Source organism: Trachemys scripta, chromosome 4 (genome assembly GCF_013100865.1).
Source record: "Trachemys scripta elegans isolate TJP31775 chromosome 4, CAS_Tse_1.0, whole genome shotgun sequence".
NCBI lineage: Eukaryota > Metazoa > Chordata > Testudines > Emydidae > Trachemys > Trachemys scripta.
This window is the reverse complement of record NC_048301.1, coordinates 29,045,721-29,059,368: the sequence shown is the minus strand read 5'-3', so window position 1 is coordinate 29,059,368 and position 13,648 is coordinate 29,045,721. Positions and strand designations below refer to the sequence as shown.

At 40.9% G+C, this 13,648-nt stretch overlaps 1 protein-coding gene across 7 annotated transcripts in view; it reads left to right on the top strand.

Annotated features, from left to right (window-relative positions):
* The window catches only part of UNC79 (unc-79 homolog, NALCN channel complex subunit), a 143,873-nt gene extending 130,609 nt beyond the window's left edge, over positions 1-13,264 (top strand). For 6 of the 7 annotated variants that reach the window (XM_034768621.1, XM_034768620.1, XM_034768619.1 and 3 more), the window contains 5 exons: positions 555-741; positions 2,542-2,739; positions 5,148-5,225; positions 10,940-10,981; positions 11,803-13,264. In XM_034768621.1, the coding sequence (XP_034624512.1) occupies positions 555-741; positions 2,542-2,739; positions 5,148-5,225; positions 10,940-10,981; positions 11,803-12,003 (706 nt within the window). In that variant the 3' untranslated portion in view covers positions 12,004-13,264. The remainder of the gene's footprint in view (positions 1-554; positions 742-2,541; positions 2,740-5,147; positions 5,226-10,939; positions 10,982-11,802) is intronic. The other variant, XM_034768618.1, reaches the window with a different exon arrangement.
* The last annotated feature ends 384 nt before the right edge of the window (positions 13,265-13,648 follow it).

The following is a 13,648-nucleotide window of genomic DNA, read 5'->3' as shown; positions in this document are numbered from 1 at the left end:
GCTAGGTGTTGTATGATCTTTTAATTAGAGACAGTCCCTGCCCCAAAGAACTTACAAACTAAATGGACAAAGACAGACAAAGGGTGAGAGAAAGGAAGTGTGATTAACCTTATTTTACTGATGGGTAAGTGAGAGATCCAGTGAATTGCCCATTGTCACACAGGAAGGCTCTAGCAGAGCTGGGAACTGAATCCGGATCTCATGAATCACTGCCCAGTGCCATAACCACAGTCTTTAATATACAGAGGAATCATGATATAAAGCTCCTTTGATAATTTATATCCAAATAATCACTGCGTGTGGCTCTATGAGTTTGCCACATCAGCCTTGTGCAGAATCTCAGCTTTGCAAGGACAGAACAAGTGCTGCTGGGCATGTTAGTGCCATGCCAGGTCAGCCAATGTACACGCGACTCTACCTGGCATTCCCACAAGCTGTCCAAATGATTTAGACTCTAGCAAGCACAGGCAGCATTTTGCAAACATATGGGATTTTCAGTTAATGAGAGACAGCAAAGTTTATATGCATTGTAAAAATCAGTTGTTCTCTGACAGGCCCAAAGAATTCATCGAATGTGTATCTCATATTCGTTTACTTTCCTGGCTACTTCTGGGGTCTCTGACACACAATGTCGTCTGTCCGAATTTTCCCTCGTCTTGCATGCCAATTCCTCTGGATGCTGGCTCCCACATTGCAGACCACCTTATTGTTATCCTGATTGGGTTTCCAGAGCAATCAAAGGTAAGGGATTCCATGGGTTTAAGACGATACACCATATGCAATGCCATTAGTATTGCAAACACTTAACCAGTTGTGGTTTTTTTCAGGGAAGTGAAATGCATCTTACAACTTTTCCTCCTCTGGATATTATAAAAGCAACTTCATGTGAATGCCTTATTTAAAGTGGCTTAAACTCCCAGATGGTACCCCTTGTACAAGTAAAATATTCCAGCAGTATTGAATGTTTTAAAATTACACTGCCCACTTTCTTGTTCAACAATGGTCCCACCATACTAAAACTAAAACTGCCCAAACTTAGCAAGCTGCTGTATTCATAAGATATAGGAAATTGGAAGCATAATAAAAAACTTATAATTATAATTCAGAAAAGAAACCCCAGACCTGCCCAGTCTTTCTTAAGATAACTGCCCCAATAGACTCAGAAAACCAGTGATAAATTCACTAAAAATCAGCTCGCTAGATTGTTTTATTGTCTGAGAGCATCACTGTCTAGTGGTCTGAGCACAGGAGTGGGAGATGGGAATTCCTGAGTCCTAAGCCTAGCTCTCTCAGCTCCACATTGACTCTCCCTGTAGGAAGTGACTATTCTATTCTATTCTATTCAAATAAGACATGCTAACCTCCATCACAGAGATAGTGTGAGGATTAAAAATGATTTAATATTTGCAAACAGAGATGGGCTCAAGCCCAGCTTGATTTGTCAAGTGTTTTGAAGATGAACAGTGCACATTGTTGCAAATCGTAAACCATTTATGACAATAATTAACATAGATGCAGTAGGCGGTATGTGTTTATTAAATAAATAATAAATAGGAGTTTATTAACTACAGAAGTAGAATGATCACATGCTTGTCTAGTACTTGGCCTCCCCTCACCCATTCAAGACTGATGCTTCCTATTCATTCCTTCTAGCTCGTTTTGCTCTTTCAAATACCTCCCTCCAGTTACCAAGCAACCCTGGCAGTGTTTGGTGCAGTCATACTGGCATTGGTCATGAATCACTGTTGTGCTTTTAAACTGAGAAAACATCTATGACCTGAACTACAGTAGAACATTTCTTTTATAATGAACTAGTGACATGTCTAGGAGTCGTGACAGTTCTTTGGTGTGTCTGTCAGAAATCACTACATCTAACATTTATTATGAAAGGGTCATGCTCAGGTGCATCTGTAAAACTACTCAGCGAGCCTTGCAAAGTTCCCATTATGGGGCTGTAACCTGGAGGTGTTTTGGGGCGATTATATTCAGGTAAAATGGAACTAGGTTGCAAATCAAAAGAAGTTGATGTAAAATGATTTATTTTGTGTGGATACATGTTTCCTTGGGAAACTCTCACTCCCACTGACTTGGGCACTAGCATGTTTAAGATCATGAGTCATAAGGCCCTTCTCCTACAGGCCTCCCATTGACGGCAATGGGAGTTTTACCTCAGTGAGGTCAGCAGGATTGGTTCCCAAGGACAAAGTGATCTTCACACTCTGACCCTTACTTTAATACCCCTTAGTGCGTCTACACAGGTAAGAGCCTGTATGTGCAGATCTGTTTGCAGGATCGGGCTATTAGGCTGTAAATATAAACATATTCTTTCAACATGCATGAGCTGTTATCAGATGCCTTTCACTTACTGCATCCTAACCAGAGAAACACTTTGATAGTTGTGGATTTGATCAGGGAGTACTTGATGGGGGAGAATTTCTTGGGGGATTTATTTTGATGGAGGTTTATGTTAATGGGGGATACTGTGATGGGGAATGCACTTTATATTATTTCAAGTTTTTCTTCTTGTTACCCTTTCCACAGACATCAGTGCTGCACATGTGTTCCCTCTTCCATGCATTTATATTTGCTCAGCTCTGGACAGTGTATTGTGAACAAACAGCAGTAGCTCCTACGGTCCAAAATCAAAATGAGTTTAGCTTTACAGCCATCCTTACAGCTCTGGAGTTCTGGAGCCGAGTGACACCTAGTATCATACAGCTGATGGCACATAACAAAGTGGTGAGTCAGATGCTGTATACAGATTTGTTTATTACAGATTTATATAAAGCCAAACCCTCTAGGTTTAAAGTTTAAAACTGAATACGTGGAACTATGCTTAATTTTGTGAAGCAATTGTGCTATTTTTGGAAGTGCAGTATGTTACCTTTGAGAGTTCAAAGGGAAAGATAACTAGTAATCATTTTACCCTGTGGTGATCTGAACAAGGATCTTAGTGCTATTCAGTTCTGCTGGATCTTAGTGCTGTTCAGTGTTAGAGCTTCTGACTTTGCATAGCAGAAGTGATCAAACACTTCAGAATGGTGCTGTAAATATTTGTTTGAGTTTTTACCCTGTGACCCATGTGTTCAGTCAATACAGCTCAAATGATCAATACCGAACTCTCACAGTTAACTGGTTGCAAAGAAGTTATTGAGCAAGCATAATCCACAGAGATCATTCAGCAAATATTTTTGAGTAATGAATGATTTGAGAAGACCGCAGTCTGTTCATAGACATTTCACAAACCGAAAATGAGCCAAATTTGTTCAATTAGTCAGGACTGCCTAGAGAGGGAGGCAAGTGGGGCAATTTGCCCCAGGCCCCACAGGGGCCCCCACGAGAATATAGTATTCTATAGCATTGCATCTTTTTGTATGGAAGGGGCCCCCAAAATTGCTTTGCCCCGGGCCCCCTGAATCCTCTGGGCGGCCCTGCAATTAGTTATTTGTTACAAATTATTCATCCAGTTCCACTGCTTAGCATGCAGGTGCAGGAGGTAGGTGCAGTTCACTAAGGACCCAATGCTATGCAAATTGCCCGGTGCCTCCTATATGTGCTGAGTGCTCTAAACTCCCATTGCTGAGTGCCTCAGAGGTTCAGGCCCTAAAGCATGCACAGTGCAAGAATAATAGCTCCCTCTGTTTGCATGCTCAGGGTTGACAGCTTGCTTAAGATGGGCAAGGTACATAGTCTCTCACTTGCCAGACTCATCATGAGCTTCTGGTTCTACTAATGTGATGGATATTCGCCGTTAGCTGAGATGGTAATTGCTGGCTTTGGTTCTGAAGGCTCTGATTCTAGGCCCAAGACAAAGAGATTCCTCACACATAGCCTGGTCCTCTAAGCATGTGGCTCTTAACATTTTCTAGAATGTGGGCCACCTATTTATGCAGAGACTGCTTTGTGGAGCACCTCCCTGCTCATGTATGATCATGTAGACCACCTCCCATCCCCTCTATGCTTGGGCATTTTCCATTTCATTTGCAGTCACATGGACTGCAGTTGGAATATTTTTGTGCCAACTACAGCAATTGTTTACATTAAAGACACATTAGACAAGTACTTAATATATGTATAGCTGTCCTTTAATGTGATTTTAACCTCTGGAAATGTGGAGAAGCCTGGGTGAAAAGCTCGAGTCAATGGACTACTAGTTAAGTGCTCTGTGACCCACTTGTAGTCCACTGAACACAGTTTGGGAACTGCTGCTGTAAGCCTGGAACTCCTAGTGAAGTCAACTGGAATTCGGCGTGACCTCGATCTCTGACTAGCCTCAAATCTAAGGGGAAAGGTGTGGGACCGGGAACCTCTGAGTTTTAATCTCAGTTCTAACAATGACTTATTATGTGGCCCTTGGCACAAGTTATTAAACTCTCTGCCTTGGCTACCTGCTCTGTAAAATGTGGATTATACTTATTCTCACAGGGGTATTTTGAAGTTAAATTAGTTAGTGTTTGTAAAGCTCTTCAAAGAAGACAAGCAATACTGAAAAGCTAAATTTATTGTTATATAGGGGAATCCATGCATAGTTCAGACAGGCACTGCAAATACTTACTGCCATCTCAAGATATTTGTCTTGTTGTACCTTGCATTTCCAGAACATAAAACATAAAATGCTGTTTACTACCAAAAAGCTAATATTTGCATATGCCGTATTTCATGCTATAAAATCCAAGAATTATATATTCGTGGCCCCCTGCCAATTCAGAACAATAAATCGCCTTCAGAGGGAAAAAATAAAATCTGATCTTTGTGACTAAGTTAATTTTAAAGGGAATTCAGTAAATAAAAATACCAATTTCTGACTCAGTGATTGATGAGAACTACCCAACAGGGACAAGTAGAAGGAACAATGACTGAGAGGAAGAAAACCGAAGACAGTTTGTCTTGGTGTGCAATAGGAGGTAAACCAAATATGTAGAGCACTCTAACAGATAGATGCTGCTGCATCAGAGAAAGACTTAGTAAATAGAAATGTCCCCCATGTCATCATGTGATATTTAACCTGAAATGTCAGTGGTTAAAAAAAATACAGCTTATGCCCCAATGTAGCTGCCAAGAAAATGGAATGAGACTATCCCTAGGGACTATTGGCTGTGTTCACAATATTATTACACTGGATATTTATTTAATATATTTTCTTTCAGATGGTGGAAATGGTGTGTCTACATGTGATTAGTTTAATGGAGGCTTTACAAGAATGCAATTCCACTATCTTTGTCAAGGTATGTGAATCACTTGATGTGAATACTTCTTTAAGGATTCGTAGGGACCTTTTTCCCGACAGACTTCCTAGAAGGGGAAACTAGAAGGGGCTGAGGTTAAAGGTCAGTGCGGGAATATAGCTCTTTACAACATTAAAAGAGTAAAATTCCTAACATAGAGGCACAGACCAAAACCCTGAGCCCAAACTGCCCTTGAATTTTGACTTCGTATCTTATTTACTCCTAGTTTCTATAACAGAATGAACGCAAAGTCTGCATTCAAATACCCCTGAACTTTGCAAGGAGCAGGATTCAAAATCTGGATTTTAAGTTTCCGTTTTGGACCAATCTCTAATTCCTAACAATGTTGGTGTCACTCAGCTTCCTTTGCAGATCATGGTTATGTCCTGGCACTCAAATTTTTTCAGGGTGATAACACAAGACTTTTGCCTGAATAATGTCTGGTTTTATTAAATGCCTCTGTGTGCGTTTCTTACTTAACTGAATATAATTAGGTGGTGAATCCTATTCTTTTAGGAAAGCACAATAGGCTATTCACCAGTCCAGCGCCAAGTCCTGCTTGCCTTGCTTGTGCAAAACTCCTTTGGAAATCTGCAGCATTTGGTCCAAAGTTTAAACAAAGTAGTATTTTTCCCCTTGTGGATGACCATAGTGTTCCCTGCATTGATCTGAGTAAAACAAGCCAAACCAAAGAAGAAATGAAAAGAATTGGGGTGGTCACACAGGATAAATCAAGTCTTTTAGCATTACAGATGCTTTCCCACTTAGTCCTCTGGATAGCTGTTTTTCAGATGAAATAACAGCAAGCAAAGCAGTCCTTAGTCCTATGAGTCCAGATGAATTGTGTTCCTTTGTACATTGAGCTGTTGCATTGCAAGCCACTGTGTGTTATTATTTTCTAGCCTCTTAGGATATGTCTACCCTGCAACGTAAGTGCAGGGTTAATGGGACTCCAGTCATCTGACCTGTGTTAGGGAGCCCTGGGCTTGACCTTATGTTAAGACTTTTCTAACCTGTGTTGAAACCTAGAGCTCTGGTGTCCATATTGCAGTGCACAGACCCAAGTGAAAGTAACCATATCCCAGACTCCCTAGCATCCCCTCCCATCCCCCCAAAATGTGGCTGCTCTAGCACTAGGACCATGATGCACTGTGGGAAAACTTTACTGCCCTCCCTGCAAGTTACCAGAAAGCATCTCGCTTTGCCAAAGACTTGATCTGTTCGCTCTCCATTGCAAACCCAGGAGACTCTGAATGTGTGCTTGCAGATTGGTGATCATGAGAGACTGGGTTAACGCTGAGCTGCTGCCATTTACAAAGAGTGCATGGTTTCCATTTTCAGTACAGCGGATTTTGGATTGTTGGGATAGAGAGTACTACAGACATTGTCCCATGGAATTGTGGGATACGTCTGGCTGACTCCCAGGTCCTGAGTCAAGTGTGGCTGAATCTATACTGCAAAGCAACGGGACTCAGACCTTGGGTCCTGGCTTAATTGGAGCTTGAACCCTCCAGGGTCCTGGGACCCTGGGTCCAAAAGCTGGGTTAGCATAATTGCAGTGTAGACGCAAGAGGGGGTTAGGCTTGAGCCCGGGTTCAAGCACAGGCTTACGTTGCAGTGTAGACATACCATTAGTGTCCAGCAGTAACACAAAGCTAAAATTGAAAGGCAATCCCCCTGTTACCATGCCTTCTTTAAAATTAGTGGCTGATAGAGTTATACTGTTGTAGCATTGTGGAGAGCTACTTAAACATTCCCTACATGACAATATCTCAGTCAAAGAATGAAATTTCTGAAAAGATTTCAGACATACTCGCTCACTGCCTCACTTCATGTATTTCCCTTCAGTAAATGTGTTTTGACCCTCTCTAGGAGGGAGGTGACATTTGAATGAGATAGCATTTCACTTCATAGTGGATGACGGAGCATGAGGCAGATTGGATTGAAAAGATTCAGGTTCTATTAGCAAATGTTAAAATTCAGATTTATAATAAGGTAAAGAGCTCAGTTCAGTACCTCAGCTCTGCAGGGCGGGGCCCTAAAAGTGGGCAAGGCTGTCCCAGGATGGGACATGGACAGGGTTCCCAGGAGGTGCACTGATTCAGCACCTATGAATCAGGATCTTATGAAGTCCAGGGTGGATTTTAAAGCTGCCTTCCCACCCAAAGAAAAGGCGAACCTGGCACAAATTCTGCAGTAAATCCCCAAGCAAAAAGTATGTACAATGGAGGTAAGAGTGAGAGTATGTGTCAGTAATTTACAGTAAAATTCATTAAGGGATGTTGTAATTATTGCAAAAACAAGCATGATAAATCTAGGAAATTCGAGATAAGCTTAAAAGAAATCCAAGTATGTTAAGGTTTGGAAATACATAGGGCAACCAGACAACCTTAACTCTCCCCTGCAGTGACACCATGCATTAACCATATGTTTATAATTAAGGCTTTTTCGTGTTTGTAGTCCCAGATTAGTTTAAATCAATTTTTAGAAACACAGTATTTTGCATTGTGTTAGTATTCAATCTCTACTTTAAAAGTAAGTTCTGTAATTGTGGGGAGGATATGCTGTATTTTAAAAACATTCCAAAGAGATTGAATCCCTGCTTTAAGTGCAGAGCTCAACTTTAACTATGGCGCCGTGACTGGCACCTACATAATTTATAGCAGTGGTTTTCAAGTTGTGGTAAGAGTCTGCAGACTATGTCTAAGATTTACAAAGGAGGCCACACCTCCATTTGAAATTTTTTAGGGGTCCACAAATGAAAAATGGTTGAAAACCATTGAGTTACAAACAAGAAATTTACCCCAAATCAGCTTTGAAACTGTCATATTTTCAAGGGTTGCAGAGAAGACTTGAATGTTCATGGCCCTAACCTACATGAAGAAGCTGCAAAGATAACAGCTCTCTGATTGTTGGCTGATTGTTGTTTTTTATTATGTTTCAGACAATTTAGAAAATCCTGTATTGCCTCGACCTTGTTGGTAATTAAGTGTAGGGGACAGAGTATATTTTATGTTTCAAAGCACCTTTCCTTTATATAGATGTAAGCCTTTCAAACAAAAATAAATTATCACTAAAGAATGGTGAGGAGGAGAGAGTGGGTGAAAAATAATCTTATTTTTTTACTCAGTTTCAGCACGTTCTTAATATCCTTTTCCTGAGCTTTCTGCATTGTGCAAATCAGATCACCACCACCAACCCCACCTCTTTTTAGCACAGTGGTTGCCACTAAACCCTGCACACTTACCATCTTCATTAATTAAGTTTATTGCTGTATTTCTTATTCTAAATAGGGAATCAGATGTGATTAAAATGTTCAAGAAGGCCACTGTACAACTTCATCACAGCAGACACAGGAAAAATGTGTAATTGTAATGATCACCACAACGGGGAGTCAGAGGGTCATATGTTGCCAGGTGGATTATGGGAAGTGTGTTTACTTGGATGCTGATGTGGTGGGGAACCTTATTAGGAACGAGATGGGGGGAGGGTAAAGCCAGGGAAAGTAGAGCAAGATAGGGGACTGCAGATCCTCCTAAACTACAAGCAGAGGAGGAGCTTTCTTCCATCTCACTGGCAGGGAGCAGCACTTTCTCACAACTCCCGTTCCTCTTTGACTGGTAGGGTGAGAGTTCCACCTCCTGAGTTCATCTACTTTTAGCCTTTGGTGTTACATTCCCCACCCACTTGCACGGTGTATGCTTCCCCCTGGGATAGAGCTGCTCCCTTTTATTGGCAGATAGCACTTTTTGGCCGGATTTTTAAGCCATATTCCCCCTTTGGAGAAAAGCCTGACTGGAAGATGGAAAGAAAAAAAATCCAAGAGTTCCAACTCAATTTCTTCCTCCTCCATCCAGCTAGGTGACAGTGCGGGGAGTGGGAGGATTTGCTCTCCTCTAACACCCCACCCCCTCAAGGCAGAGAGTTCAGTCCTCCTAAACCTTGTGTGGATCTTGAGGTACATAAGAGACCCCGTGTTTCTGCACAGCTTTCCGACCAGCTTCCCTACCCCTTTGGCAGGAAACATGCTGCCACTGGCTAGTTCCATAGGAGCAGCATGAACCCCTGCTCAGATTTCCAGTGGTAAGTCTGTGAGGTTAGCAGGAGGAGCATGCCATGGAATGTGGGTGCTCTTTTAGCTGTCCTATTTCTGCCTCTCAAAAACCCCACATAGACCTGAGTCATCAGAGCTCCAGTGGGGGAGCTTCTGCAAGGTCCCAGGGAAGGAGATTACAGAGCTAATGCTCCCCTGTTCTCTGGCTGGATTCCATCTGTTTTGGCATCCATCTGCCTGCAGAAGCAGAGGATTGAATCTGGTTCTTTATTTGGTGGACCAAGTAATCAGTACTGACAGAGCTGCATATGATCCACTAGCAAAACAGCACTGAAATTTATGTTATGCAGCCAGACAAACAATTAGCATTCTTTAAACAGGGGGAATGGTGCTTTATCTAATGCTGTCAATACTGATTAGGTTTAACCTACAACTCTCAGGAGCATAATTGGTAAATTGCAAATTCTGATGCCATTTGGAGAAGCATTTCAGAACAATATGCCCAGTGGTTAAATTAATATTGGAGAGCATGGATAGAAATGGTTTCCGTAGGCTTGTCATGTAAAGTTACTCTCAAATAAAAGTTTTGTTAAGAGATATAGCCAGAAACAAATATCAGCTCTTGGATTATGGATTCCCAGATCCCTCCTTGCCTCTCCTACTCTGTTGGTGTCTGGAGTATGACCACATGAAGCCCTGATCCTGCAGTTCCTCTGCAAATAGAGTGCCCAGGGAAGTCAGTGGGAGTTTTGAGTGCAGATTGATGATGCTCTATTCTGGAGAAAATAAATCCAGGCATAGGTCAGAGCCTAAGAGTTACTTTTTCATCCTGATGAGTGAGTCTTCTATCTCTTGGGAGTAGGGTGCACGGAGGGCTCCTTTTAGGACAATGCAGAGAGATCATTGGAGATGAGGGATTAAGACATGGCAAGGCAAGGGTGAGGCTGGAAGATCCACTGCTATGTGGGTTCACCCATCCCTCCCATGGAGGGCTGCAGTAAGAGCTGCACAGCAGCTCCACAGCTGTTTGGCATACTGAAGGGAAAATTCCTTTTCCACTGCCCCAGCACTAAGATACCCAGCTCACTGTCCGCTAGACGTTGTATATGGTGAAAGGAGGTCTTGGGCCTCAATTAGATGTGTGAGTATAGCATGGATGCCTGTGATTGTTGACCTATAAAACAATGGTCAGTGATCAGAATATAAAATATTCTGCATCATCATGAACTTCTTCCTCAGTCCTTTTCACTCTTGAACATCTGCAACAGTGTGCACCTTTTTGTGCAATGCTTGGACCACATTCATTCCAATACCTGCTCACTTGGGTATTAAGAAAACACCTCCAAGGAAATATTCCTTTTAATGGATTTTTATTTTAAACTATCGACATTCCCTTAAAATAGTACCAGTAATTGCTCCTTATTGTAAAATAGGATACAAATGATCAAAGCTGGCTTCTTAACCTCTGAATGCCACATGTCCAGCATGCCCATCTTTTACAAAGACATTTCCATATTTATGGATGAGTCCTTTCAGCATGTCACTATCCATTCAAAGGGCTAAATGAGTTAGACATACCCTGCTCTGACTCGCTGTAACCAGAACAGATTCATGGGCCCATATAGTATACTATCAAAATATTTGTTGTCTCTTCGTACAGCTAATACCTATGTGGTTGCCAATGATTCAGTCAAATCTAAAGGTAAGTTATTTTCTCTTGTTCTTTCAGGCTTGTTGGTATTTCTGTTCTGTGTTTTGTCTGAATGTACTCTAGAAATAAGACTCTCACTCCCAACTCTCTGACAATGCATCATAAAAACTCCATATTATTTTTTCAACATACATCTTTTTATAATATGCAAACTGCTTGGTATATGGGGATAATCAGTGGCTCAGCATTAAATATGCCAAATTTGAATGGGCAGAGGCATCATTTAGGACAGTAGTTCTCAACCTTTTCCGTACTGAGACATGCATCACCCATGACTTACATCTAACTAACTAGGATCTAGATGGGAAGCCCTCCCCACTCCCATCTAACTAGCTAAGCAAAGCAGGGTGGTCCATGACCCCCTGACATTGATCCACAGGTTGAGAACCCCTGATTCGGGGTGGCTTTCAGTTCTGCAGCACCTGATGTTGACCTGCTGTGGTCTGCTGGTTGGACGATAATAGTACTAAGTGGCCTTGTTTGTGACAGAAACGAGGATGAGGTGTACCAATGGGTCCTGTCAGTCAAGAGTGGATGGGAAGAAAGGCTGTGCAGAAAGCTCCACTATAAAGTTGCTGTTGAGAACATAGTGATTTGGGGGATGGTGGCCTGAAATCAATGCCCCTTGTGACAACATCTTTGTCAGTGGTTGGAGACGAGGTAGAATGAGACCTGGGATAGAGGGGGGTGGTGCATGCAGGGGAATTCCTCCCCTCCCAAAATCAGTTCCTGGCAAAAAATCTTAAATAATCCTGATTTAGTGTATGTATTGAATAAAAGAGAGAAACTCAATCTTCTGCTGGTTTTAATAGCATTTATCTGCTGGACTCCAACTGCGCCTTCAAGCCATTCAGAATAACGTGAACCACCACAGCCTGAGGATGTTACAGGGGTCAGGACAAATGAACAATAGCTCATCTGCACTCCGCAAATGGCTCCAGTGTACCCAGTTTAAAATGGCTCAAGTGGAAATTCAGTCATCTGAAGCTGCATCTCAGTTTTATCCTCTATGAATTATGTAAATTGTTCCAAATCCTCACTTTTGGTCTAGCAATAAAAGGGTTAAAGCTATAAGATAAAAGCCCATTTTTGTATATATAAGTACTTTATCTATGCTTTTTAGCCTAGGACAATTGTGCAAAAGCTTGCGCAGGGCAAAGCTAAGAGCCTGATCCTGCCAGTCTGTAATCACACATATAAATTATTGCTCATACGAGCAGGCCCAGTGAAGTCATTGAGATTGCTCTCAAGAATGTTTGCAGGGTTGGGCTCTATCTTTCATGCTAAACATATCTCTAATCATTGAAATATTTGATTCTCAAATGGTTTTTTATATTATTTTTGAAACAAAAACAAAAATAATTTTTCTTTAATTAACTTCTATTTTTTTTAAACTAGACTAGTGCGTATTCATCAACGCGTGAAAGTGCTATGTTGCTATTTTGGATGATAACCAAAAAAAAAAAAAAAAAAAAGGGTGGGGTGGGGTGGTAGTGGTAGTGGTGGTGCTTCGGGATCCTTTCTACAGCTTTTTCTTTAAACTCAATTGGCAATGCAATAAAATTTGTCACTGTAAAACAGTGATGTTACAATGAGGCTTTTTGTCATTATGTTCTGGAAAAACAGCCGCTTGGGAGGAGCATTATTACAAAGCACGCTTAGAAAGGAGGTTGTTAATCTGTGCCAGTTTGTCTTTTTGTTTAATGTTTACCACACCTATCAAGTATGGTTTATTATTTTTTGAAAAAGTTACTTTTCACTTCATTGATTTTGTGCTGTACTTTCCTGTAAGCTTCATGGAAACCTCTTTAGTTTTGTGAATACTGTATTCTAGTCTTTTGTGAATATTTGTATACAGTGCAATTAAAAATGTACAGCTCAATTCTGCTCTTTTTCATGTTTAGGGAAGTTTTACCATAGAGTTCAGCAGGAGCAGGTTTGGTCCTGAACTTTTGCATTATGATGATAACAAATTATAGCTATTGCATAATATTGCATAGAAAGTTTGTTTAATAACAAATTAATTTTAACAGCATTAAAGGACTGATCCAAAGCCCATTTAAGTGAATGGAAAGACTTTCATTGTCTTCAGTGGCTTTGGGTGAATTCCTAAAAAGACCAGAATTTATCACCTCGTGTAATTAATATTCAATTCTGTCGATTCGTAAATGATATCTCTCATATTTATTACTGTAATGCACTGACTAGAATAATAATAAATATACATGTAAGCTGTATATTAAAATCCTATTAAAAACATACCCTTTACTACCACTCTCAGCATTAATGTGTTTTTCCCCAGCTCCTTTGGAGGGAGAGAGGGGTCCTGAAAATAATTGCTTGAGTAAAGATTTTATTTCTTTTTCTCCTATTAGCCTTGCAGAATCAACAAAGTTGAGAGAGAGAGAGAGAGAGATTCTGTTCCCTCATAGATTCATAGAGTTTAAGACCAGAAGGTACAATTATATCCTCTATTATGATCTCCTGTACATCACAAGCCATTACATTTCACCCCCCATAACTTGTGTTTGGATAAAGACTGTCTTCCAGAAAGGTATCCAGTGTTGATTTTAAAACATCAAGAGATGGTAGATTGTTCCAGTGGTTAATCATCTCAGTGTTAAAAATTTGTGCCTTATTTCTAATTTGAATTTGAGC